Raw genomic sequence first — 26,426 nt, forward strand, 5'->3', positions numbered from 1 at the left:
AAAGAGAGAGAGTAAACAAGGGTTGAAACCGGGAGTCTAAAATGAGTTTTATGAATAATGTCCCAGACAGGAAACCGGTTTAATATGCAGGCCGTGGCATGTGCCAAGGCGGACAGCAGATGGAGCAAGCGTCGTGGCTGAAGGGTACAATCCCACGGTAAGGGAACAAAAGAAATTGAAAAAAGAAGGGACATTCGTTGCCTCATATGGAGAGTTTTTGCTGGGTCGGTGGCGATGGGGGATCGCACAAATGACAAGGGTTAGAGAGGGCGAGATCATCCACTTGGGGATACCAAATTATATGGCAATCCGAGCTTGATGCTGGTCTGGTTCCCCGCGACGCCGGCTGATTGGAGGTACCTGTACGCAACCATTGGCACGGCAAGGGGAGGAAAAACGTAAGACCCATGCGATCTCAGATGGACGGCGCCCCGGAACTGAAGTCACGATTCTGATGATTGATGATTGGGGACCAAGCAGGGCAGTGGAGGAAGATGATGAAACGACATCCGACCAGCTTGTTTTCTCACTGGATCACCTGCAGGGTGCCACTAGGCTGCGTCGGGTAAGAGTGGAGCCTGCAGTTCCAGGCCTCCCGGTTTTCGGTTTGATGTGCCACCAGTTAAACGTCCTGATCGACGCGTTTGGCACCTCTAGCCCTGCCGCTCCATCGCTGAGCTCCGCGCCATCCCTAGGAAGCCCCGTCATGGATGCACGATTCGATTTAAATGCAATCGAGCTTGCCAATTCCACTGGCTGATGTTTGTGCCGATGATTGATCAACGGTGATCGGTCCCCATTGAGTCCCTCGCCTGGATTCGGTCTTGTTTTTATATCCTCGAGTCCCTCTCGATCGCTGCCTGAGGCGGGGCACCTGTCACGGGCCGTGACTAAAGCGTTCTAGAATTCCGCTGATTAGCGGCGGTGTCCATGGCCCAGTCCATTACGTCGTTCCAGCTTCGTAATGCACCGTCGATCATGTGACTCGCCCCAAGGCAGTTTCAGACAGATAAAGTTGATTGCACTCTATACTATATACATACTAGCTCGACATCTATAATGCACATCATGACGATGCAGGCACGTAACAATGCATATATACTAGAACGTCCATGACACATACGTCCAATCATAACTCATCAAAGGTTGCTCCGAAAAGTAGTACAACCTCGAGCACTGTATCTACCATTTCTCCATCAGGCGTTTCCGGACGGTCCACATCCGAAGTCGCTTGCCATAAATATACATGGGGATCGTAAAGAGAAGGCATCCCAATTGAATCCCACCCAGGGCCAAATACACGGTCTGAGAGCCTTGCCCGTTCAGCCAGTCGACAATGAATAACGAGAAGACCAGTCCGTGGAATACATCTAGAAACGGCTATTAGTTGCCGGTGTCCGGGGGAGGATAACAATGAAATGATACGGAGGGAACTCACTTTTGCTCCAGTTCAGAGTCACCAAGGCTTCACCAGCATATTGGCGATAACTATCGACGCAGAACGTGATGGAGGTCGTGCTACCTAGCAGCATCCAAACGAAACCAAGCCGAAAAAGATTGTGGGCACGATCCATGCATTCTTCTCCTCGGCGCTCCATCCGAATCCCATCAGTCCCGCCGTGGTCGATAATGCGATGGGGATCGCCATCACCAGCCGAAACTCGGGTTCGTAGACGCCGCCATTACGCCGGGTCATGTATCGGACAATCACATCGGAGACCTTTCCGGCCACGGCGGTCCCTAGTAAGCCTCCCACAAACGGCGAGATGTACACGAGTCCGACTTGCAGGGCGGTGAAGTTGTAAGTGTCTCGTGTTTCGTAGACTTTGGCGACAGACTCGGATAGGACAATCAACCACCCGACCGAAAGCGCGTAAACAACTGCCGACCACAGCACGGCTGGGTAGGCAAATAGAATGAACGGGCGCACGGCCACTCGTATCCAGTTGTCATGGTTGATTCGACCGTTCCAAACCCGGAGATAGTGTAGATACGGCATCTGGGGTCGCTCCCGAAGCCAATTCGTATAATGCATCGATCCATTCGTCGGGGCGCTGGGATCAAGCGAATCGCTGCGAGCCGGAGATATGGCAGCCTGGCGACCAACTCCCAGATCGGATGGACGCTCGGGGCCAGGAGCGACCGGGGCAGGGGGCTGGAGAAACCCATCGGCCTTCTCCGGATCGGCGTTGTGGGCGAAGTGTACATGATCCTCGCCTGGAGCATCCAGCGCGATCGAATCCCGCTCATGGTCTGCTGCTGCGTCCTTTTCGTCAGGAGAATGAGCTTCCGCATCATGGTCCTCTACGAATCCAACATGGCCCTTCTTGGACTTCTTGGGCAGCGCGGAGTTCGTGTTAGTCTCCGGAATATCATCTTCAAGTCGCTGTACATGTGTCTGGCGCCCGCGAATGCCCTGAGAGACCAGATCTGACACGCTCCGATACAAATGCGGACGTTTGCGCGCGCGGGGGCGTGGGGTACGATCCCAGAATGTTTCCGGGACAAAGAAAAACAACAAGACCAGGCAAGCCCCCACCACAATAGCAACAACCCAGAACACCCAACGCCAGCCCAAGTTGCCGATAATGGCCGCACTCACCAAAGGGATCAAATTCTTCCCTCCCAAGAGGAGAAGGGTATAAATGCCAACTCGGTAGGCCCGTTCGTGTAAAAAGTAAATCTCGGCAATGGTCGCGGAGGGTAGACACTCCACCGGACTCACCGCGATTCCTTGGAAAACGCGGGCAACGACAAGACTGGGGTAATTGGGAGAGAGGGCACACCAGACGCCTGAGATAACGAAAAGTGTGGCGCCGAGAAGGTAGACCGGCCGTTTTCCATACAGAATCGCGGTCGGGGACATGATGACGGATCCCACTCCGAGGCCCAGCATATACAGGCCTGTGGTGTAGGCCACCTGTTGAGTGGACACGCCATAGGTATCCGCGACCTGCGAGAAACCAGCAGCCAGGATCGTTGTCATTCCACCTCCCATCAGACAATAGAAGCCCAGCGATAACAGTGCGGCATCTCGACGCCAGACCGGCCAGTTTAACGGGTCGTTCATTGAATCGTCAGGCTGTGGGTCCAAGACGATCTGCCCATCCGCGGTCTTCTTCTTAGACGGCCGACCTTTTGCTGAGGTACGCGAAGATGAACGCGACGGGGGATATGGAGATGGGAGGGACGAGCGGGATGTGCGCTGCGGCTGATGCCTCAGCCCCAATGGCTCATTGCGGTTTGACGATAGTAGAAGCACGGTTCCTAGAGCCTATCAGTAGGTGCTCAAACTATCGGGGCGCACTGATTGCAGGACATACCAGGTACTTCATCTGTTTCCTTGTCGCTGAGAATTCCCAAGGTGGACTTGGAGCGATAGTTAATGTTGTCTTGATTGAGCTCCACATCATCGGCAGACGATGGATTCAATACTCTTTTCCACCAGCGACCTGAGGATGGTCTTTGGGAACTAGCCTCTGCGTGTTCACCAGCTGTTGCTTCTGTGGCCGTCATTTTTGCTGCAACGAAAATGTTTAGATGTTCGCGTGAAATCAAATGTATCGGTGGGGCCAGCAACTAATTCTATAATCTGCCCCGGATATCCCAGCAATGACCAGCTGTAGGGAACCGAATTCGTGTCGCAAGTGTCGTACAGCGTTTCTCAACCGTGAAGCAATAAATAATAAAAATTAGGGCAAGGATAGTATCTAACTCGAAGACGCGGCAGTCTCCCTCCTTTTCTCAGGTCAGGGAATTCCGTCACGACCCGCGAGATAAGATCTCAACCGATGACTATACGGGGATAACGCCACCCCATAGCTAGGGAAGAAAAGAAGAAATGGACTCGGGTGGGATGTGGGAGGATGATAAAGGATTAAATAAAGTCGGTGAGCCGTCACACGCCAGTGAACCAGGGAGGAATCCGGGGTAATCAAAATCTAAACACAAAAAAAAAAAAAAATGAAGAAACGATAAGCCATCTAGCGCCATATTAGTTCCCCAGGGAAGGCGGTGGACATGGTAAGGGACCATGGTACCTCAACGGTACTCGTGGTCCGCCTGTCACACACTGGTTGGGTGAAGTATCTTTGGGGTAGATAGTAAATACTATCGCAGGGCAATCTCCCTTCGTGTTGATGTTTAAACTCGGAGATCTGCACACCGTACAGGATGGAGCACAGGAGCTGCTCTGTAGGAATCTCACGTGGGAAGCATTCCTGGTCTCGGCTGGCGTAACTCCGAAACGCTCTCGTTCCACTATCGGGCATGGTTCAGCCAGTAAAAGGCTTCTACTATGGGGAAGAAGGCTACAAGTTCCTTGGGCACAATCCTTGATTGGGTGATCGAGTATTCAGGCAAACGACTAATTTGGAACCTTTGCCAAAAACCCACATGGAGGCGCAGTCCAAAGAAATTGATACAGCACTAGTTTCATGACGAATGAGACTTGCTTCGTTCCATCTTTTTCCTTTACTTTGTCTTTGTTGTTGTTTTATGAAGAAATAAATATATACAAGACAAAATCAAATATAACACATAAACAAAGGTCTGTATCTGGAAAAATCAACAAGATGTTCTCTGGTGCTGTCTTTCAATATCCCTCAATTTTGTCTTGTGTTCTGGCAGCTGACTGTTCCGACCCCACATAACTAACGCATCCATCCCGCAGACAAACATCGACCAAAAAGTAGGGCTAAAGGGATCGTCGGCTACGATTGGCATTGCCTCGAGTCATATGATTTCCACCATCCTGGTCGATCTTGAGCTAGGTTCCCAAATTCCGTCATCTTGCAGGTGGCGCGGTGTTTCGCATGGCGGGGGAGATAAAGGACAACAATAGAGCAAGGAGGGTTCACGCGAAGCGGAGGTTAATAAGCGAATTCTTATCGGGGAGCCAACACATAAAACTTTCCAAGATATCGTCTTTCTTGAATTCGTGCTCTAAACGCCGACATGTGTTCAAATATGTCGTCATCGCACAAGTGATATTCGGATAATACGAAGCCATTACTGTTAGCATTGAGAGGGGACTCCACCCGACGATGTCCACCTGAACAGCAAATCCCGTGGTATGGCACCATCATCTGCGGTGGCCTCGTGCTGCAACGTAACTCCAACATCGTGTGGGTAACGAAAAGATTGATTCAGAATACTGCCCAGGAAGACAGGCCGATGGACTTCCTGGCGATTTAATTACACCCCGGAAATGAAGTTGACTTGAGAACAACAAAATAGCGTGTGGATTCGTACCATATATTTATATATATCGGTTACGAATACCGGGACGAAACCGATCGCAACGAGCATGGGCCTAGTATCTCTGTGGAACGCAACCAATATCGTATACTAGTTGTATTATGTTCAATTTTTTAAATATTATGGTGTTAATACTGCTGAGTTTCTAATCAGCATGCTGTCCCGTCAAAAAACGTCTACTATCCGCCCCATTGATGGCACAAATACTCTTCCCACCCCGGGAAAGAAAGCGGTCATTTCCCAGTCAATCACATCGGCAAGAACGTCCGTATTCGGATGCAGTATGATGCTGGAGAGGCTGCAATCGATATGTGATAACACTGACATGCTAAGGGGATCTGTCTAGTGAATAAGAGGCGCCTCTTCATCCTGGTATGCTCCGAGAAACACTTCTGTGGATTCAAATGGTCCACGGCCAAAAGGCTGAGCGTGAAAAAGATCGCCCGTAGACGTCAACGACTGAATGCCTCCAGAGCCATTAGGAACTTTTGCCAGTTCCTTAATAAAACCTTACACTGGAAGCTTGATGCTTTATTTTGGCGAGAGAAGCTCTGCTCCCACACACTACTTCCATTACCGTGAAGCCCGGAATTCGCTCCAAGACACTGAATTTGGATTAATATGGTCGGAGCTCCCGGACTAAGACAATATCTACTGGACGGAATGCTATCCTCCATATTCCTTGCGCTGATATTACAGGAATATCTGTATACTGGCGAACCAGTTCCAGGGTACGCAGCTCATTGTTATCGCGTTGCGCAATTGTAGCGAGCGGAGGAGAGGTTGACTAAGTGAGAAACAACAGCGGTAACAGCTAATAAACCAGGAGCCTCAATGATTACTGACAGGTCCTTTCGAACGAGGGTACCAGCCCTTGGCCACGTGTTTATACGTGTAACTCTTGATTCACACAGAGAATGGATTGGGAGTATACAATGAGAAGAGAAGGTAGCCCGTGGTTGAGGGACCACTGTTACAACACATGGTGATAATGTAATTCAATCACACCTCTAAGCTATCTCAGGCTCCTAGCAAACTACTGGTTACGTCGCAGTTATTATTGTAAATTCAGGTAGTAGTTCTTTGAAATTATGCATGGATTTGTAATAATATACATTCCCAGTGGCTTCTGCCCAATTTGGTTCATGGAAAATGACGGAGTCAGGTGATACCAATGGACCAAAGTCGGAAACAATGTAACATATCACAATTGAATGCAATTAAAAAAAGTGGATATGAGATCTAGGCACAATAGAAGAGGTCATCTGGTGGGAATGAGGTCCAGCCGGGTTGCGTGTGTATGTAGGAAATCCGAACCAGTGGCCTGGTGGAACTGAAGTCATTGTGGTACCTCCCGTCAACAATGGAACCTTGCAATTGGAACCGTTCAGAGTTAACCGTGATCGTGTATTTGACATGATTGGGATAAGAGAGGACCTGGAACTATCGTATAGAACCCCTGAAAGCTCAGGCCTGCTAGGCAAGGAGACTAGCTGTTCTTGGATCACCCAGCACGTGGCCCGAAAGCGTGATTCGATTCCCTGACATTGTTGGCCAAGACCTGCTTGCTTTTTGCTCGCCCGGTGCCTGAATTCTAATATGCATAACGCCATGATTAAATCTCAAGCCATCCCACTCTTTGCTGCTGTCGGCACCTTGCAACGTGCCCTAACGTCGCCTTCGGATTTGTTCCGGAACCTGCAGCCAAGTTGTAAACACGACCGGGCTTACTCAAGAACGCTTGATAATTACAGCCACAATGGGTGGTGAGATGAACCCAGGTCTTCCTCTACAATATGGTGACTTATATGGTCGCGACGGTCTCAGGTCGTTACAGGCGATCTTCCCTTGGGAGTCGCGATGTCTTCATAGTACCATGGAATAGCTAAAGCTATGGCGCCATTTTTCGTCGATGCTGTTCGGGACGGCTGGTACGCTTTCACCCCACGCGAGAGACGCAATGTGGCCTTCTACATCTTGGGGATTATGATCTACAAGTTTGGCCTAGAGGCATTTAACGGCTCAATTGTGGCCCTTGCAACTAATCGCTATGACTATGACGCGATGCGGACCAAGACACCCGCAAAGACTTTTCAAAGAGTTGGGCTCATGGTGGGCCTCAATCAAGCCTGCCAGTGTATCGGATCCATTTTGATCGCCCCGCTCATTCGGAGATTCCCCTCTCGGATTGTGCTCTCCAGCGCAGTGTTAGTATTCGGGCTCTTCAGCGCTCTTCTTCTCATCATCGATGCTAGCACCGGGGGTACATTTGCACCAGCAAGCTTTCGCGATCACCACCCTGACCATGATTTCCATTACTACGGCCGGTACAACACCGATGGCATGATTCCAGTCTACTGTGTCGCAGGAATTGCCTATGGCATGGTCGAGCTGATGCGCCGTGTTATTCCGCGCGATATTGTTGGGGGAAATGTTAAGAAACTGCGTCATCTCGACGCCTTAGTGCACATATTTTACGAGGTGTCCGGTACGGGTGGTGCGTTTTGCACGGCGTTAGCCTTGATCCCATTTTTTGGGAACAACTATTCTTTCTTGATCACCCCGATCTGTTTCGTATTCGCCGCTATCTCCTGGTTCTTCCTCACCGACGAAACATTCTGCAGCCACGATACACCGGTATTAGAACGCCAGCCTTCGTATATTAAAGCGGTCACTGTTGGGTTCTGGCTGTTTGTTGAATCAATCTGGACTGGCGGTAGGATTATCTTTACCTCGCGCAAGTTTATCTGGCTGGTTCCAGGGTATTCCGTTGCGTTGTATGCTCATCGCTACCTGGAAAATGCGGTAGCACCCGCAATCGCCCGTCGATACCTGGGTAATGCAGCTTGGTCGCAGATTATCGTGGGGGGATCAAATTTAGGGGAGCTTTTCGGCGCCCTGTTCGTTATCCTTTTCACGAATCTGGTGACAACACCGGTTCCCTGGCTTCGATTAGATGCCGTCATGCTCCTCATAACATGGTACTTACCATTCTGGCGGCCACAGACGCAAGCTAGCGCTGCCTGGATGGCGGCAGCTACATTTATTCCGATTTCGTTTGGCTGGGCGGCTGGCGATGTCTCGTTGGCAGCGTATATCCAAGCCACGTTAGCACGCGTCGAATCGAAGACGCGAAATTTCTCTGCGCTGGGTGCGGTGATGGCTTTCTTGTACTCGACATATATCATCATCTACGCCATCACATCGCCGATCCTTGGAAGCTACATTGACCGCGTATACAGCGACACCGGAGGATCCGAGAATGGGGGCAATATATATGCAGCCATACAGAATGTCGCTTCGGTCCAATTCACGATAATATCAGGACTGGTCTTGGTATCGACTTTCGTGCCGAGAGGATCGCTGGCGTTCAATCCGAAGATGCTATTTAATGAGAACTTGGACGGAGAAGCGGGTTTGGAACGCGTGTCATCCGATGATCTGAGAAAATAATGACAACTATGGGATCCTCCTGTATGGCCTGAAATTGGGTATATAATATATTGGGTGGCGTTAGGTGTTGGGACTATTCTTACTTTATAGGTATCACTGATACACGATACCAATGCTACACTCACTCACGAGCATATCATCTCGCTAAGAACAATCAAACTCGTACCATTCATCTATAGCGTATAGCAATCTGTGCCCGGGGCTACTGGGAGCCAGACTTAGCAACATGGAGCAGGATCCGACGATAGGTAGTCAACGGCGGCGAGCCCGAATCCCTAACCTCCAGAATGAAATGGAACAGATCACAGTGCTCGATGCCTACCTCGCAGGTCCTGTTGATAACCGGAACCGGCAACCTGGCACGTTCACCACGCGACCCAAAGGTCGTAACGTTCACATCCGGGGCCCGTTGAGGGTACTGGGCTCAGGGTAATAAATCCAGTTGAAGGTCAACTCGTCCCCATCCGGATCTACTGACTCGCCAGCATCTACAATAACCTCCGAGCCAGCAACCCCATAAACATCGACCGGCTCCAAGCCCGAACTCCCATTAACTTTCACAAGAGGATGGTGATTGGCCTTCGTCACATCATCGGTCAGCGTCCAGCGCATGCGCGCCGCAAAATCATGCTGATATGCATCTCGCCACCGCCAAATTGTCGCCTTATTCGACTTGAATGTATCACCATTAAGACCCACCACCTGGTCCTGCACGTCCGCATAATGTCGGAAACCTAGCCCATGCTGATTGGGAGTCACCAACTGATACCGACCGCCCCATGACCCATATTCGGGGTGCTCCGACACCCCCAGTCCATTCTGGATGAGGTAAAGAAATGACGGCGTATCTCCTTCCATGGTAAACGCCACGTCCGGGTATGCGGCACCCAAGGTCCCGATTTGGAGGTTCTCTTTGATCCAGGCCTTGCTTACCAGGGTGCTATTTGGGCCGCCCTTATCGACGCCGTAGAATTCATCGCCCGATATCCCGACCCAGGTGGACATGCTGTACTGGTTCCAGCCGTGGATGGAGTTGATCCAGAACAGGTCTGGCCACTGTTGGCGCAGCCAGGCGCTGTGTCGTCCTGGTCGGAGATGGTGTAGATGCGGAGGTTCTGTCGGAGGGCAGCGGCCTTTTCCGGGGAGTTGTCCTTGTGGAGTTTGACGAGGGCTTGCGCGAGGACGTTGGTGCCGCCCCAGGCGAGGACCCAGAGAGGGGAGCTGCTGTTTGTTGTGGCTTGAATGCGGTCGAGGAGGAGTTCGGCCCCGGCGCTGAAGGTGGCGTTGGGGGCTAGGGCGGCCATACCGAAGAGCTGTTGGTGTTATTAGTATGTATGCTGATGTGAAGTGGGGTCCTGGGAACCTTAGGGGATATACCGGAGACCCTGCACGGACTAGACTCCGCATATGTTCTGCAGATGGGTACTGGGAATCCGCTGGCGCATGGTGATTCAGATTGTCGACGACCTTCTCATATGCATCGATGATGTCGTACATGGCCTCTGGGTCAGTTTCGTTCTTCATCCAGGTTGATGTCGTGGCCACGATGCCTTCCGTCTGGAACTGGTTACTGTATGTGAGGTATCGGACGAGTGACTGGGCGTCATCCGGTTCATTGGAGATGTCCGAGAGGACGAAGACTCGCGGTTTACTGGGGAAGGAATTGAGGGTTAGGGCGGGGACGAGAGTGAGACATGTTGCATATAATACTAGTAGATGGGTCAGGAGAGCCATGATTGCCAGATACTGCTCCCAAACTCTGTAGATTTATCCACTTCCGTTGACTACACAGAAATTACTCTCTGGACAGGGGGACTATCCATGAATTTATACAACCCCAGCCCAGCCATGCAAACAGAAAAACAAGGCACTTACTTCCCCCACCACCCCTACGTCCTACATAGTAATATTGAAGAAAAACAAACCCGGGAAACCCCCATAGAAAGAGCCCAAACCTTCCCTTTTCGGACAGAGACGGTAGTATTCAAGATCCGGGGAAAAATGCGGAGTGCAGAATGCGGGGAAATCTTCTTCATTTATATGGCGGTGCTAGTCATGTATTAGCACTCTCGTCCCATACGGAAGGTCTACGCACCGTCGTGGCTCCGATTACCTTATCTAGAACTACCTCAGCACCTGGATGTCGTCATATTGCTTTTTCTGCTCGGTGTCTTTAGGTTGTTTCTGCGTGTTTTGTATATCGTGATGGGTAGGAAATGCCTTTTTGGGTGCGGTATAGCATTGGCTCTGGTACTTTGGTTTTCTTTTATTTCATTTTCCTTTTCTCTCTCTTTTTTCTCTCCCTTCTTAATACTTTTGTTATTCCGCGCCTGAAGCTTGAGGTGCCTCAATCTCGGGTGGTATCAGCATACATCATCTCTCAGTCACCCTGAAGATCTTAAAAAGTATCTAATAAATCACTGTTAAGCAAGGTGCACTCTAGCAAGATCTATAGAACTATAGGTACATTCACTAGATAGCAGGATATCATTCTTTGCCATGGGAGCGACAATATATCATGATATTTCTATTATGATTGGTTGAGGGCCTGAACAATGTCTGGGCTTATTACTTACAGGAAAGGATTCACTATAGCCAACAAGTCGAGAAGAGGGTATTAGTCGATAATGTTATAAGATTATAGATATGGGGATGAAGACAGAAAAATTAGACATAGAAATAGCAGACTTAGGGGGTATGGGGTAACTTAAAGCCACAAGGATCGTGAACGGTGACATTGGTTCTGCACCTGTGTTTACTAGAATCTAGACCCTAGTTATTATTCCAAGATACCACAGTCCTAGTATTACCGAAAGGCGTCCAACACCCCTTACATATCTATCACATGACTTGGTTGTCATTATATGACCAGAGGATTCGCATGTCTCTCAAGCTTGGCCAAACTTCCTTCATCCAACACTTTCATCTCTCCATAGCTCGCACAATGACCATGAGTTCGCTGGGGGATCACTTACTGGATCTGGATCCTAGCGATATCACCATAAAACGGCAAATCAACTTCTCAGAATCTTCAACCATATATGAAGTCCAGATATATGGAGAGACGCGTGTTATGAAGCTCGTGAGTACGAATTTTTGATCTTCCAGGGCGACGCTGACGTGTCAGTTCCACGATAATGGCGACCCAGGATACAGTAAAAGGGGCCGCGACCTAAATCGCTTTCGCTGTGAATTGAATGCCTATTGTAACCTCCATAAATTCGGCGTGTGCGAACGCGGCTTTGTCCCATTCTTTTATGGCTATATCGATCGTGTTGACCCGTCCGCTTTTGCGCCACCTCTTACACATTTCATCCACGATCAATTCCAACCGAGGGCGATTCTCCTCGAGTACTTACCGAATGCCGAACGACTGAATTGCGTGAATTATTCCGAAGCTCTCTTTCAGTATGCGGTTGATGGTATCAAAGAGATCCACAGTGCTCTTGTCCACCACCATGATATTTACCCGAAGAATATGCTGGTTGTGTCTGGTAGTAGAATCGTATGGATTGATTTTGATGTCGCAATGACTTTTGATGATATGGGATCCCGTGAGAAAGAATACTGCAAATATGAAGCCGATCTTGTTGAAAATTTCGGAGAGGTTTTGGTTTGTCTTCCCTTCGTTTCTTTGAATACCAGATATTAACTATCACGAACTCCAGAGAAATGACCAGAGAGAGGGTCTACCCCCTAACACGAAATTCTATTGAACTGGGACTCCTCAAACCAAGTTTTCGCGGTAATGACCATATAAATTACGAATCAAAAACACGGTGAGCACTCAGGGCTCGCTCTCTAATATTATGCCTGCATATTGGAAATGGTGTTCGGCACTCTTCTTTTTATACCGACATGATGAAGGCATTTCTGAAGGAAGATATAATAGCCTGGCTTAGGAGTATATTAAACTCCGACCAAGGTTTCTTAATAAAACGGCAAACAACTCTTCTATCAAAAGAGTTAATGGATGACATATACAACTCAGAACCATAGAAGCAAAAGTCATACAGGGGAGGGGAAAGTACTCACCATCTTTTGGAACACGTCTCCAGATGGCAGGTCCTTTGGTGAATCTAATTGTGCTATGGAGCCAGGCAAGAGAACCGGCACCAGCATGACTTTAGTCACTAGCGAGCAATTGGCGAGCCTCATCTTTCACATCATCCATACTCGCATATTCGCCACGCCAGCACTTCTTGATTATTTGCCCAAAGAGAACACCGTCAAGATCTGGGAATGAGTCTGATGCAGGCCAAATAAGGTCCGGGTTCTTAGGACTGAAGAAATAGTCTTTATGGACGCGCCAGGACGCAATGGAATAGAGAATCCAGCCAAGATGAAGGATCTCAATCTGAACATTCAAGTCGTTTTCATTTGCAATAGTAATATCGGCTTCCAGCGGTAACAAGATAGATTGTCCGAAATCCGCCAATTTAAGCTGCTCATCCAGGACCAGGATATTGCGCAGGGCAATATCATCCACAAATACTCGGCGAGAGTGGACGTGTGCGAAGGTGTCAATGAGACAAGACATCCAAGTGACTTTTAGGGAGTTCTCGCGCTCGGGAGAGGTTTCTAGATATGACTCAAGATCGCCTTGTGCCAGGGCTAGCTCAATCCCGTACTTGGATATTCGGAAAGAGGGAATAATTCCTTCGTAGCTGCGCAGGCGTTCAAAGACCCAGATTTCATTCTCTAGAGTTTGCTGATTAATGTCGTTCATGTATTCCACATCCTCGCGGTCTGGGAGGTACCCGGGCTGATACTGCTTGGCTCTCTTAACAGCACGGTCTTCCCCAAGCTGAAGAATAACCCCAGTCATACCATTCCCAATTTCGGGGAGGCCTAGATACGGATCATGGAAATGGGGAGAAGGTGGGGCATTGAGCGATGATTCAGCTCCCATAGTTTTAGCTGGGAGGGGATCTCACGCCGTAACTTTGCAATATTCCAAAAGAAGAACTTAGTCGGAGAAGACAAGAAAGTCAATCAAGCTTACTTTTTTTTGTGTGTGACTGCTGAGTTACGGAAGGCCAAACTATCACACCCAGCCAGGTGCGGATTATGTAGAGGAGTATATTAGTTGGTACTGGAGAGTGTAGGAGAAGGATATACTAAAATAAAATAAAAAACAAAAAGCAGAAGAAGGAAGAATATAGAGAGATGGGAAGAGAAACGGCACTTAGGACGGATCCTACTTAACTGGACAAGGCTGACAAGTTATCGAGTGTGGTTGGGCACGAAAAGCCAAGTTATTGGGCGAATGAGACTAGAGGAGCATCACCAATTCTATGATTTTTGCATATATGCGATTAAGAAGCCAAATTTCTGCATATATGAAGAGTATTTTGCGTGACTGGTACCAAGCATGCTGCCTTCAGAGTTAAAGGCGGCTAGTATAGTAGAAACCAAGCTACCAGTAAGAAATCCAATATTCTGAGCATTAGTGGAAATTCATCCTGAGAAGGGATTAAGCAGATTGATTTGTTCTATATTCTGGTGGAAAAAGTAAAGCTCAATGGATTGACCCACAGTGATCATCTGACCAGGATGCCCTCGATAATCCAGACACATATAAATGGAACAAGCTGCACCCAAGTCACAATACATAGAATGTTCTCCTTGTGTTCATAAATGGAATAACTTGATAGAGCTGAGTGTTCATACTAAGATAGATATAAACTACGTAGTATCCTTGGATCCTGGTTGAAAGAAAAACAATGCCATTCTTCTTGTTCCTATAGATCTGCAGAAAGCTCCAGGAGCTTTCCTAGCCATCTCCTCATTCAAACACTAGAAAAATCATAGAATCTCTTAGGAACTAAATACCGTTGCTCATATTCCCCCCAATATACAATGGTAATTTTCCAAAGTTGGGTGGTTCCTGGATAGAAGCAGCAAGCCCTACATGTTCTGCATGTTCCTGTGGATGGGGTTCTTAATGATGACGAAATCGAACCTTATCCGCTTCACTAATTTATATTCCACCCAAAATCCAGCCACATAATTATATTTCATGCTACTATAGCATACATCTACCTGGCAACAACCCGGTAAATCTTCCCGGGATAAACACCTTGAACAAAAACTCCCCGACAAACAAAAGCAAGCCACCCCCTCCGAACCAACGCCTCAAAAACAACCTCCACAAAATGCCCCGACTAATCGACCACGAGCCTAACACACGCACAAAACCCATGCGCATCCTCTGCCTGGGCCTAACTCGCACCGGAACAAACTGTGCGTCCCCCATTATGATCCCCAGTTATACAAACACTAACAAAACGCGACAGCCCTCGTGGTGGCCCTCCGCAAACTGGGCTACACGCCGTATCACGGCTCCGAATGTTTCAAGTCCCCGCCCCGAGACTTCAACCTCTGGATCGAAGCGCTGAACTGTAACTTCTTCAACCGGGACCCTAACAACATCCCCCGTTATGGCCGCGAGGAATTCGACCGACTCATCGGCACCTACGACGCCGTCCTCGACATCCCGGCATCAATATTCTGGGAGGATCTCATCCACGCCTACCCGGACGCAAAGGTCATCCTGACAACCCGGGACTTCGATTCCTGGTGGGTGTCCATGGACAAGACGCTATTTCGGTTCATCCGGATGCCGTTCTTCCGGTATTGGCAGTACTGCGACAAGAAGCAGATTGGGCCGCTGTATCGCATGTCTGAGCTGGTTTGGAGGGTTTTTTGTGGGAATTGTTACGAGAGGGGGGCGTGCGAGGAGGCGTTTCACGAGCATTATCGGAGGGTGAGGGAGGCTGTTCCACAGGAGAGGAGGTTGGAGTTGAAGGTCGGGAGGGATGGGTGGGATGCGCTGTGTCCGTTTCTGGGAGTTGAGGTTCCTGCGGAAGAGTGGCCGAGGGAGTATACTGCGAAGGCGCTGAATGAGCATGTCGATATGGCTTTTTGGGGGGCTGTTGGGACGCTTCTTTCCTGGGTTGGGCTGGGTCTGGTGGTTGTTTTGGGTGCGGTTTGGTTGCGAGGGTATGCTGGGGGGTATCATGATGAGATTTGATTATTGGATTGAGTGAACGTGTCTAGTTAGCATTGCAAAGAAGTACATTGTTTAAGAATTATCAGCACTACTGTTTTATCATATTCAGGAGATTGAGGCGACGATGGAGCTTTGCGGAATACTTGTTGCTATGTCAGATAAGATGAGACTAAAAACGGGGATCCCTGTGGAAATTGAGACGATGACAGGCAAGTGAGCACTACATTAGGCTACACATATGATGCAAAATAGTCAAGGGAGCGGATGGAGGTGGGCTGTAGCTGTGCAGGAACACTCTCTAGGTACTACACACACGATCCGGGGCGCATAACCCAAGAGGCCATCTGTGGCTTGATGTTTGGAAGTACAGACAGGTAACTGATCCAACCCTAAACAGCCATTTCATTGGGCCAGCCTCAAATGGAGAGTATATAAAGCATATGTCCAATAAGTGTATGACCTCAGATAAATTAATACCAGTCTGCAAGCATATTCTTTGTATCTCACGCCGCCACTGGAGAGTATCCTGTGTCATAAATGAAGATCAGTAATAATCGGCGGCGATCACCGACGGTTACGAGGCATCGTCGAATTATTGTGCTAGACGAGCCATTGAGCATAGAAGTAGCGCCAGGCTAATGCATGTACGAAGCACAGCCTCATGCTGTAAGCGATTATAAATAAGATCAAACCCCGCCAGCCTGTAGCCTTCTGACAAAGTAATGATACAACATGAGCACAGTACATTTCGACTACATAATCGTGGGTGGAGGCCTCGCAGGCTCCGTCGTTGCAAATCGACTATACAATGCCAATAAGTCATTGAATATTCTTCTGGTCGAGGCCGGCGTTGACGCCTCTGACAACACCTTGATCCCGTATGCAAACAATACAGCATTTCTCATCGGATGTGATTTGGACTGGGGATATGTCACGACGCCTCAGAAGAATCTCGAGGGTCGCAAGATTGGAAACCCAGCGGGGAAATGCCTTGGCGGAGGAACCGCGATCAATAACTGTAAAGCGCGGTAGCTATTCATGACCATGGATTCGCAGACTGATAATTCTTGCCAGGCGGATGGATCCGTGGTGATCGTAGTGATTATGACAGGTGGGCTGAGATTGTTGGGGACGAAAGCTACAGCTATGATTCTATGCTGCCCTATTTCATCGCGACGGAGAAATACACCGACGGAAGCCAAACGGATAGGCAACATGGATCTGACGGTCCGCTGTATGTCGCCTCGGTCTCCTCAACCGGTCGCCAATATCCACTGCGCGAGACACTAGCGCAGGTATGGGACGAGAACAATGTCCGCGCCCTACCAGGCTTGGATGGAAACAGAGGTAATCCTCAGGGCCGGGCAGAGCTTGCAGAGGATCGCCGTGATGGACTCCGTCAGTTGGCTAGCGCTGCCTATCCACTTGATGGTGTCCATGTCATGACCAACACACTCGTGAGGCGTATTCTTATAACCTCGGAAGATAGTACACCGAAAGCCATCGGAATTGAAACAATAAGCGGCGAGAAATACTACGGCAGGGAGATCATCGCCTCTGCTGGAGCATACCGCACTCCACAGCTTTTGATGCTCTCTGGAATCGGCCCAGGAGAGATATTGTCACAGCACGGCATCCCTGCTGTGGTTGACGCCCCAGATGTTGGACGAAACCTCTACGACCATCTAGAGTTTGCACAGTACTGGAAGCTCAAAGACCCTTCAAAAGGGTATGCCCTTGGGTCGGACAATCCTCTCTTTGCCAAACCTGAATTCGGACAGGGTGTGCCCGTAGACTGGATTGTCACTACCAGCATCCCCAAAGATGGCTTGGTAGAGGCAATTACAGCGGACGAAGGGAGTCCACCATCAGCAGACCACCCTCTCCTGAAAGCCGAGCGATCCTTCCTGGAGTACATCGTGCTGTACGCGGCTGGTAGTCCTTCAGACCCAGTTGTACCCCTAGATGGCACTCACATATGTATGACCATCGTTGGCCTATTGCCGACTTCGAAAGGCCATGTTACCATCAGTTCGACAGACCCGACCGATCCTCCTGTAATTGACCCCAGTTACCTGTCAACCGAGGTGGATCGCTACGCCTGGCGCACGGGGCTGCGCACTGCCACTCGGCTATTTTTGGGGACCGATTCAGCGAAGTCATTCATCGATCAGGAGACCCCACCAGATGGATTCGAGCCGATTAGCCTGAACTCAAGTGATGAGTATTTGGATGCTAGGGCTCGGCATGGAGCATTGTGCGTATACAACTAGCTCTTCTAAACGGTCGTCACTAACGAAGGTAGTTCTACGTACCACCCTATGGGAACATGCTCAATGGGTAAAGTTGTCGATAACAGATTCCAAGTACATGGAATATCCAACCTGCGCGTTGTCGACGCCAGCGTAATTCCCACCCCAATCGCGGGCCATATCCAGGCCGCGCTGTATGCCATGGCTGTGAAGGCGGCGGATGTAATCGCCAGCAAGGCGTGAGTAAACTCAATCCAATTAATTGAAACTGACCTTCGCTATTGTACCTCCTGTCATGGGATAGTGATGTGGGAGTGTTTGTTGGCCTACCCTAGTGTATATAGGTAAAAGAATATCAACGCATAGGCCGGAAAAAGTGATCGCTGAACTAGACCAGAGAGCTTGTGAGCCTCCATAAGCAAGCATAAGAATGTTCTTTGCATTTATCTGCATGACTCAGTCTACGCATAGAGCTATACATAAGCCTACGAAATGGATATCTAGTGTACTGACCGCTAGTGTTTCATCATGACCTTTCGCATATTATCAGCTTTATACTAGGTGGTAATAGTCGGACATGCATAAAATCTCTACTTTCCGGCCTGCATGGTATTCTAACCGCACTTGGAGCAACATTGTACGAGTGTCGATTTTATTTGTCAATGCTGGACACTAAGCCCTGACATGGCTGGTCTGCTTGGGGCTACATATAAGGGATTTACATTATCTCATAGCAGCTCTCAAAAATTCATTACTAACATACCTGATAGCACGGTCTTTATCTTCCCTGTTCGATCTATATAAGGGATCGCAAAGCACTTAATTCTATCTCCCAAGATACCGACGTTATCTAAGCCAGAAATTCTAAGTAGAAAGGCTTCGAAGCGATAGAAAGTAGGCCAGGAGTAAAGGCACAAGGTATGTAATAATGTAATTTCGAATATATCTGGTTTAAGACAGCGTCATTGATGGGTCAGACTTTTTGCATGAAATGTGGACGTCTGGCATAGGAATGACCATACGTACCCTCGCTACCATCGTTAACTCTATCCACTCTCAATACTCTTGTCGGCTATCGGTCTCATTCACCCTTCTGCCATCCTCACCCCCCCACATTCATCCGGTATCTACGCCATCAAGGCAAGGGATCTCATCAATACCAATCAGGGTTCGACAATATACTCAAATAGGACGCCCCTTCCATGAAACGTCTTCCTTGAAAGCACCTTCCCTGAGCACTCCCCTTGACCACGGTTTACTCTGCCTTCTGGGTTTCACGCAACTATTTTTACCCATCTCTTTTCACTGCAAGTCTGCACGACCACATTTGCTATCATATCGTCGCCATGCCCCGAGCGCAACGCGCAAGAAAGCGCAAGCAGGCTGTTGTTGACCATGACATTGCCATACACAGCGACGAAAGGTCCACGGCTGTGGTAGCAACCACGCTGAACATAGCTTCAGTGTCCAAGATGACGGTTGGCTCCCAAAGATCCTTGGCTGAGTGTCTTGAAACCGATGATCTGTATTCTGGGATGGTGCACGATGACATGTGGACCGGAAACAGTATGGGTCTAGGAATCCCCCGTGATAACAGCACATTACGTATGTTAGAACGTAAAGTCGCTAAAATGGAATCGGCCAGGGCCGCGGACAGGGCCGAGGACAAGCGGCAGTACGAGGCCACCCATCGAAGACTCCAAGAGAAGATTTCTGGTCTCCATTACATGATCGATGTCATCGGCCGACAGAACCACGCACGATATATCGTCGGCTATTCACAAATGAGGACTAGATTCATTTCAATATTCCAGAGGGACATTCTCAAGATCGCGTCCAGCGAAGACAGGGTTCTTATCGGCCGAGGAAACACAGCAGCCCACGATGGGAATTTCCTAGCTGATGCGAAGTTATACGATATGGGCTTCGTTGCGGAGGATGGCACGCGATTTCCTCCCCGTAATGATTGTGAAGTCTTCGAACAGCTCTACGGAGTTCTTCCTTCCCTTGCTGGGGTAATTAGTAAGTCGTAACCCCCAATATGTCACCTATATACTGTCTGTCTTCTTTGTTTCTCATCTTTGTTTCTCATCGTTGTCGTTCTATCTTCTGTTACTGAACAGCTGATGTACTATCTGCTAAGAGTATACGCCGACCATTCTTGTGCTGGAGCAACATGCCACGATTGTCTCGTCAACGCACATGAAAACACCCATTTTTAAGGAGCGATTCGAGGCATTTATACGCTCCTTGGCAGCTTCCAACAACGCTTCTGATTATCTCGATTCAGATTCACCGCACCTCGAAGAGTTTCGTCTTACATATAATTATTTCTGGGATGCTGTGCGCACAGAGGTGTCGCGTCAAGAGGCGACGGGTTTGGAGCCAGGTGTGGCAAAAGGGGGCTTTGCATCTCAACATCATCTGGAGAGTTAGGAAACTAACAATCTGGCAAAAGCACACGGCTGCTGCCCTGCTGTACGATACTATTCTACTTTTATTACAATACCAGGTTCAATTTGGTACATTTAGAAGGGGAGCTGTAGTATAGATGAGTTGTTCAAGAAAAGATATTGAGTATGTCTGGCTTAGACAGTGTTTAGAGAGATATATGTTATCCCTAGTCTTCACGGTTCAAACTAGATGAATGAAGTATTCAAAATGGAGGGAATGTTGGTGATACTAGACTGGGCACCTATCCAGGCGGTCCCATACATAAGGTGTCTGCTTTATGGCAATTTCTCAAAGGCATGAATACATGTATCACAACAAGCCACTGTACAACCCTATAGAACATGAAAAACCGCGACATAGAGGGGTACGTAGTATGGGCGGGGTTCATTCAAATCGTGCCAACTGGCTAGTCCACGTTGGATATAAATGACTGGGCGGAGGAGTCGGTATTGGGGGATTCCTGGTCCAACTTGTGTCCAGCCAGTCACATCGCCTCAGACAGGCTGCAAAGCCCTGTCGTCATTTGTTAAGGTGCTGTCTTTAAAGTACGATAAAGTTGTGGCTGTATCAGGTCGATTCGACTGGCCTTTCGGAAAGGCCAATGGGCACAGGGATTGTTCACAATATAAAGAGGGGTACACACAGCTGTTAAGAAAAGAACGGCCAAGTTTCTTCTCGCGTCTCATATATACTGGATGTTGATCCTCAAACCTACTGCACAACCCGATATATCAAATACCTCTAGTCTACCTGAACTGGAATAGTGAGTCCGTCCTCTAGCAGGGTGATGATCTAGCCACCTATGTTAACAAGCGATCTCGTAAGATGTGCAAAATACATGCTGCTACAACCCGGTATTCCACATGCCCTTTATCATGCAACAGATTCAGGCGCATCCGAGTTACAGAAGGGTGTCCCTCCTATGATGCGACTGGGCAAACTTGCCAGGATCCGAAAGAAGAGGGCATTGGCTTGATTATGGACGCATATGTATGTTGTATTATTAGAATATGGTTTTTGGGCAGGGCTTCTTTCCGGTGCTAACGGTGTAACTGTACTCTAGAAATGGTGAGATACTTGATGATATCGGGTCATGCGGGACTAATGGTTTCTGTTCCGGGTCCAATATGATCTGAATGCTCTATATCGTCCTTGGCGGTTCGTCGGTGTGTGGAGCCCAAACGATGGAGTACCGCAACGAGACTGGTAAGTGTTGAGGAAACGAGGAAGTAGAATGTGGGCCATAGTGGTTGAAGAAAAGGAGAAAAGGACGTAATGACAACATGGCCAACCTGTCAGTCTTCTTTTAGTCCATGATAGACGTGAACGATTACAGAAATGACCATGAAAGCAGTGTTGTTTGATACAATTGTTGATGATGGGTTCTGACCGAGTCACCGGGATACAGGGATCAGTCATGTGATTGCAAAAGGGCTCAATTCCTGCAGGTAAAACAAAGCATATGAACAGTTCTATAGTATTTGAATTGAGCGACCAATCGGAACCGAATTCGGGGGGAAAAAATAGGAAAAAACACCTAGCTACTGAATAGTGGAGCGCGATAAGTATGAATCAGCCCACTTGCCCCTCCCTAAATCTTCTCCATCTTGACCACTTCTGGTGCACACTCTGCAAACCAAATGTCCGCAGTACACCGGGTTAGAAACTTCAACTTTGATCGTTGTGCTGAACTGCATAATGAAATCTACCGGATAGGGCAGAATGGCAGGGGACAAAACTCTAACCCAACTCCAGGAGTAACATGGTGGGAGCATCATACGCCAACAGAGGATGTCACCAAACACCTGTGCCCAGATCTGGTTGCTTTCCTGAAACTAGCCTACACATTTCGAGCCGACACGCACGATAACATCTCATTCTTTTACTGGCTTGACGACCTGACTCACCCATCTTTGCTGTTCACGACATGGCTTGAGGACGACTACCCTCATCGGTTCGTCTGGCTGTACCAGCATAGCGGTTACAGCTCTGGAGATGAGGTAGGGATTGTGTAGGACCCATCATGTCCTGAAAGCCAACTGTAGCTAACGAATGATAGATACGATCAAGAACGATCATTAGCAGCGTTTGTCGGCCACACCGACGATTTATACGGGATGTGTACACACGGATGGGGATTTAAGCCCTTAGAGATCATCCTTTCCGCCTATCTCGATATGATAGAGGAAGGGAAGGTATCCACAACTGACCATATCGTGCAAACCTGGGAAGGACCTCCGGATCCTATATCACAATGGATGATGCGACCATACACCCAAGCAGACGTCGAAAAGGCCGTATCTGCAATGATGGGGCTTGTGGCAGCCATAAAATCCAGATTACCTATCCACCCCTCGCTCTCGTCGAACACATGGTCTGACTTCGAGGCGGCTGCGGCCCATATCCCTTCTAATACATTCATTTTCGAGTTTTTGAAAGGAATCTCAACCATGCAGATTCCCTTTCATTATCTTGCGCCTGGAATCCGGTTGCCCAGCCCTGCTGAATTTGGTAAACAACCGTTCCTCCCTTCCAACTTGTCAAAGGACCAGGACTACCCTCTCGAATCCCCGTTATTATTATTTTACAAGGATGGCGCGAAAACCACAAATCGCGGTGTTCCTCTTCTCCCAGAATCACCAACGATACCAACTACCCCAGCAGGGCTCTATATGTCATCGATTCAATATCCCTCTAATCGCGAGTTTTCTAATGGCTGCTACCTACTTCTTCCTTTTAATATTGGCCAGTACGGCTGGGCATGCACAAGCGACAACCAGCAGATGGGCGTGGATGCTTGTGATACTGTACCGAAGCCGAAAGATATGCATGATGATCTTTACCAGTCTGGATATAATGGCTTCGTGGATCTGCGGCATGTACAACTACACAAGGTACTACAGAATTGGGCATCAAACATTGAAAACGGTCACTGGGAAGTTGGTGAGGATGGTGTAGTCGGTGGAATCGAAAAGTTCAAGGAGGCCGATACTGAGGATCACTGGGAGAAATACTGGGTACCACCGAGCTGGTAAGTTTGGCATTGATACCAGTGGTATAATCCCAGTGTGGACCTAGATATGAACTTCCACTATCATATTGCGTGAGCTTCGTATCTTTATACGCAATTCCGACCACATTCGGTCAGCTCATACCGAATTACGCAGTTATCAAAGCGCACAAGGAAAAAGTAAAAGTGCTGCAGTAGTTGTTTCTTGAACTTCACAGTATGAAATCTTGAACCCGAACCCGACTCGATGCCAAGTTTAATATCTCCGCTGATGCATTGACATAGCTAGTAAGTACAACTAGAATGTGACGACTTGTGAAATAGACGACATAAATGACAGCTACTAAGGCTATTATTCTATCTCGATCTGCCAGGTTTCTCAGCCTGATACTGAAAACTCAGACGGTAGAACAGCAAGTGTATGATACGATATTTCTGCCTAGGTCACCAGTTCTAGTTGTCAAGACTCAATACCAGTTATGTGGGTATTCATATCTTCCAAATCAGCCACTCTGGCATCCGGGTAATCATGAGCCCGGTCGCAACCGTCGCATTCATAGCCAGCAAGTAGGTCAATGCAAGTTGGAGGAATCCCATGAAGGTAACGACACGTGGCCCCTTGACAGGTGTAGTTCTCGACATGCTATATTTCTATGATCAGCACTGTTCCTTATATTAAGCCCTCACACTAAATTACAAGGAACTTACCTTGCAGATAGACAGCCGATCACACTTGGTGCCCATCAGGCGTTCATGTTCGCAGGGGTAGCCCAAAAGATGAGCGGGGCAGATCCGACGTAGAAAATCAGCGTCGTAGGCAGTAGGCGCAACAGAAGTCGAATTGTGTATGTTAGGGTCTGCGGCCGATGAGGCGGTAGCGGAGGATGGCTGGCGCTGGACAGGAGCGGGGGGCTGCTCAGGAGGCGTTTGAGCCTATCAATGGTTAACCAGCTGTCTCAATGTTCAATGAAATCGCAGAACGAAGGCCTTCTTACTGAGGTTTGCTGGGCCAAGTTACTGTCAGGCTCGTGGGTTTGCTCGACTCCCTTTGGCTTGGCTGTATCAATGCGTTCAGAGGCCAAGTCTTGGTTAGTTGGCTGACAGAGCGCGTTTTCGACCGAATTAATGAAAGTAGAATAGCCAAGAGGCGTCTTGATAAACATCAGTACAACCGCGAGCTTTGTATAAAACTGTATATCATACCCAGATAGTGTACTTCACGTTGAAGTCTGGTGCAGCACCGGCCCGGTCTGCAAGCACTGTGAAATAGAACTTGACCTCACCCAAGAATGCTTCTGCGTGGTCCTTGGTAGAGTCTTGCAGATCAGACTTAGAAAGCTGTAATATACAAAGGTTACTATAATTGGCTGTAAGATAGATGTAGAACACTTACAGTTATTTCTTTCTGACCCAACCCAGGACTGTTGTCTCCGTTCTTGATTATGTATTCTGCGGACACAGCTAGACGAGCCTCATTCTGAGTATCTTCAAGTCGGATAAATGCGCCAGCGATGGCCACAAAGTCCTCGAAAGCTACCTTTTCCCAGTCCTCATCGGCCAGGAGATACTTGAGCGAATTAGCCAACCCGTACCATCCAACAAGAATAATTTAGACTTATGGTGACTTGCCTTGTGGGTAACCACGAATGATATCTGAAGAGGACGAACAGGTCCCAAGGCAGGGGGCTCGATCACTGCGTGTTGAGCCTGGATTCTCGCGGCTTTGTCGATGGGCGTGTGAGATGACATTTTTGGATCCTGAACAGATGAGATTGAGGAGATGGTAGAGGATAGGTACTAGTAGTGAGGGTGGATGGTAGAGAGGAAGAGGAAAGAGAAAAAGGGTGGGTTCAGGAAGAAGAGGGAAGTAAAGTAATCGGAAGCGTAGCTTCAATCTTGATCCACGTGTTACTTCACTTTGTGTTGTCCTCCTGACTTCACTTCTTCCACTTGCTCTTCCATCATTCACCTTCTTTGACCTCATTTGGGGTAAATAGACGGGGCCGCCTTGGCAGATACATGCATGCATGCTCTAAAGAAGAAAAGAAAGAGATGAGATGTAGTCATCGTGGTAGTAAGTATGTACATCGAGCCCACTGCCCCAGGTAGTGTTCGGACAGACTATTTATGTTTACGTGTCCCAACATATAGCTCACATACCCATCAGATTCCGTCTACTGCCTGGTATTATTCTTACTGCCCCCGGGGCATATTCTACACTGCGTAGGGTGGACAGTTCACCCTTGCTACCCACAACTCTCTCGATGTGAAAAGGGCCAAGCAAGAGCCATTTCCACAATTAATAACGCTCTGAAGGAATATATCCTGGATCATAGGTCGTGATCTTGGAAGGGCAGGCTAGGAATCCCCGGCAGTAGAGACTGAGGTACTAGTCACTGAGTCAAGGTTAGAGAGACAGAGAACTGTGGATGAGAGTCTCCCTTCGTGCCGTTACTATAGCCCCTTCATAAGCCACTCGTCATATAAGAGTTCCAAAGCCGTCGGCCGGTCTCTGGGGTTCCACTGCAACGCCATGCGGAGCCCTATTTATCGCACCGAAAGCTCTGCTTCAATCTTGCTTCGGCGCCTTCAGTGGATGTATCTAGTACAGTGCAACACCAAGAATATAGGTGTTCAAGTAATCGAGAGTCAATGTCAGTCAACTACCACTCGGGAGTTCTGGTACTGAGACAGGAAATACCCGGCTTCTTAAGTACTGGACTAACCAGTATCCTTTATTATAATTACTGGCAGGATGAAGTCGCCTAGGGGACGCTAAGAAAGTGAACAACAGCTAATTAGGTACAAAGATTAGAAAAGTAAAGTTCGAAGAAGAAAGAAATGGAAGGTATTAAGTGAAGGAATCCTATACTCATCAGGGAGAAGCGCCATACTAGAAAGAATATACAAATACCTCGAGGATAAAAGTACCTGTACTAGTTTGGATTAACTACAGACCGTCGTATCATAAATGTCACGCCAC

The 26,426-nt window shown here is 48.4% G+C and overlaps 9 protein-coding genes across 9 annotated transcripts; 6 read left to right on the forward strand and 3 right to left on the reverse strand.

The window, feature by feature from the left end:
- Positions 1-1,182: 1,182 nt before the first annotated feature.
- ANOM_002061 (putative MFS transporter) lies at positions 1,183-3,516 on the reverse strand (the record flags this gene model as incomplete). The annotated part of the gene is made up of 4 exons (XM_015547318.1): positions 1,183-1,370; positions 1,439-1,488; positions 1,539-3,267; positions 3,324-3,516. The coding sequence occupies 4 exons, from the start codon at positions 3,514-3,516 to the stop codon at positions 1,183-1,185; spliced, it is 2,160 nt and encodes a 719-aa protein (XP_015411045.1).
- A 3,636-nt stretch (positions 3,517-7,152) lies between these two features.
- ANOM_002062 (uncharacterized protein) lies at positions 7,153-8,712 on the forward strand (the record flags this gene model as incomplete). Its single annotated transcript, XM_015547319.1, has 1 exon — positions 7,153-8,712. One exon carries the CDS (start codon positions 7,153-7,155, stop codon positions 8,710-8,712), a length of 1,560 nt encoding a protein of 519 aa, XP_015411044.1.
- Positions 8,713-9,105: 393 nt separating this feature from the next.
- Positions 9,106-10,446, reverse strand: ANOM_002063 (cellulose-binding protein; the record flags this gene model as incomplete). Its single annotated transcript, XM_015547320.1, has 3 exons — positions 9,106-9,652; positions 9,706-10,025; positions 10,090-10,446. The coding sequence occupies 3 exons, from the start codon at positions 10,444-10,446 to the stop codon at positions 9,106-9,108; spliced, it is 1,224 nt and encodes a 407-aa protein (XP_015411056.1).
- A 1,210-nt stretch (positions 10,447-11,656) lies between these two features.
- On the forward strand, positions 11,657-12,428 carry ANOM_002064 (uncharacterized protein; the record flags this gene model as incomplete). Its single annotated transcript, XM_015547321.1, has 3 exons — positions 11,657-11,794; positions 11,840-12,325; positions 12,381-12,428. The coding sequence occupies 3 exons, from the start codon at positions 11,657-11,659 to the stop codon at positions 12,426-12,428; spliced, it is 672 nt and encodes a 223-aa protein (XP_015411055.1).
- A 410-nt stretch (positions 12,429-12,838) lies between these two features.
- Positions 12,839-13,624, reverse strand: ANOM_002065 (uncharacterized protein; the record flags this gene model as incomplete). Its single annotated transcript, XM_015547322.1, has 1 exon — positions 12,839-13,624. The coding sequence occupies one exon, from the start codon at positions 13,622-13,624 to the stop codon at positions 12,839-12,841; it is 786 nt and encodes a 261-aa protein (XP_015411043.1).
- A 1,246-nt stretch (positions 13,625-14,870) lies between these two features.
- On the forward strand, positions 14,871-15,748 carry ANOM_002066 (sulfotransferase family protein; the record flags this gene model as incomplete). Its single annotated transcript, XM_015547323.1, has 2 exons — positions 14,871-14,958; positions 15,012-15,748. The coding sequence occupies 2 exons, from the start codon at positions 14,871-14,873 to the stop codon at positions 15,746-15,748; spliced, it is 825 nt and encodes a 274-aa protein (XP_015411054.1).
- Positions 15,749-16,459: 711 nt separating this feature from the next.
- Positions 16,460-18,222, forward strand: ANOM_002067 (GMC family oxidoreductase; the record flags this gene model as incomplete). Its single annotated transcript, XM_015547324.1, has 3 exons — positions 16,460-16,745; positions 16,802-17,984; positions 18,033-18,222. The coding sequence occupies 3 exons, from the start codon at positions 16,460-16,462 to the stop codon at positions 18,220-18,222; spliced, it is 1,659 nt and encodes a 552-aa protein (XP_015411042.1).
- A 1,103-nt stretch (positions 18,223-19,325) lies between these two features.
- Positions 19,326-20,415, forward strand: ANOM_002068 (uncharacterized protein; the record flags this gene model as incomplete). Its single annotated transcript, XM_015547325.1, has 2 exons — positions 19,326-20,001; positions 20,123-20,415. The coding sequence occupies 2 exons, from the start codon at positions 19,326-19,328 to the stop codon at positions 20,413-20,415; spliced, it is 969 nt and encodes a 322-aa protein (XP_015411033.1).
- Positions 20,416-21,617: 1,202 nt separating this feature from the next.
- On the forward strand, positions 21,618-23,468 carry ANOM_002069 (uncharacterized protein; the record flags this gene model as incomplete). The annotated part of the gene is made up of 3 exons (XM_015547326.1): positions 21,618-21,639; positions 22,189-22,444; positions 22,493-23,468. 3 exons carry the CDS (start codon positions 21,618-21,620, stop codon positions 23,466-23,468), a joined length of 1,254 nt encoding a protein of 417 aa, XP_015411032.1.
- Positions 23,469-26,426: the final 2,958 nt, after the last annotated feature.

The sequence above is a fragment of the Aspergillus nomiae genome (genome assembly GCF_001204775.2).
Source record: "Aspergillus nomiae NRRL 13137 chromosome Unknown contig00019, whole genome shotgun sequence".
Classification (NCBI taxonomy): domain Eukaryota; kingdom Fungi; phylum Ascomycota; class Eurotiomycetes; order Eurotiales; family Aspergillaceae; genus Aspergillus; species Aspergillus nomiae.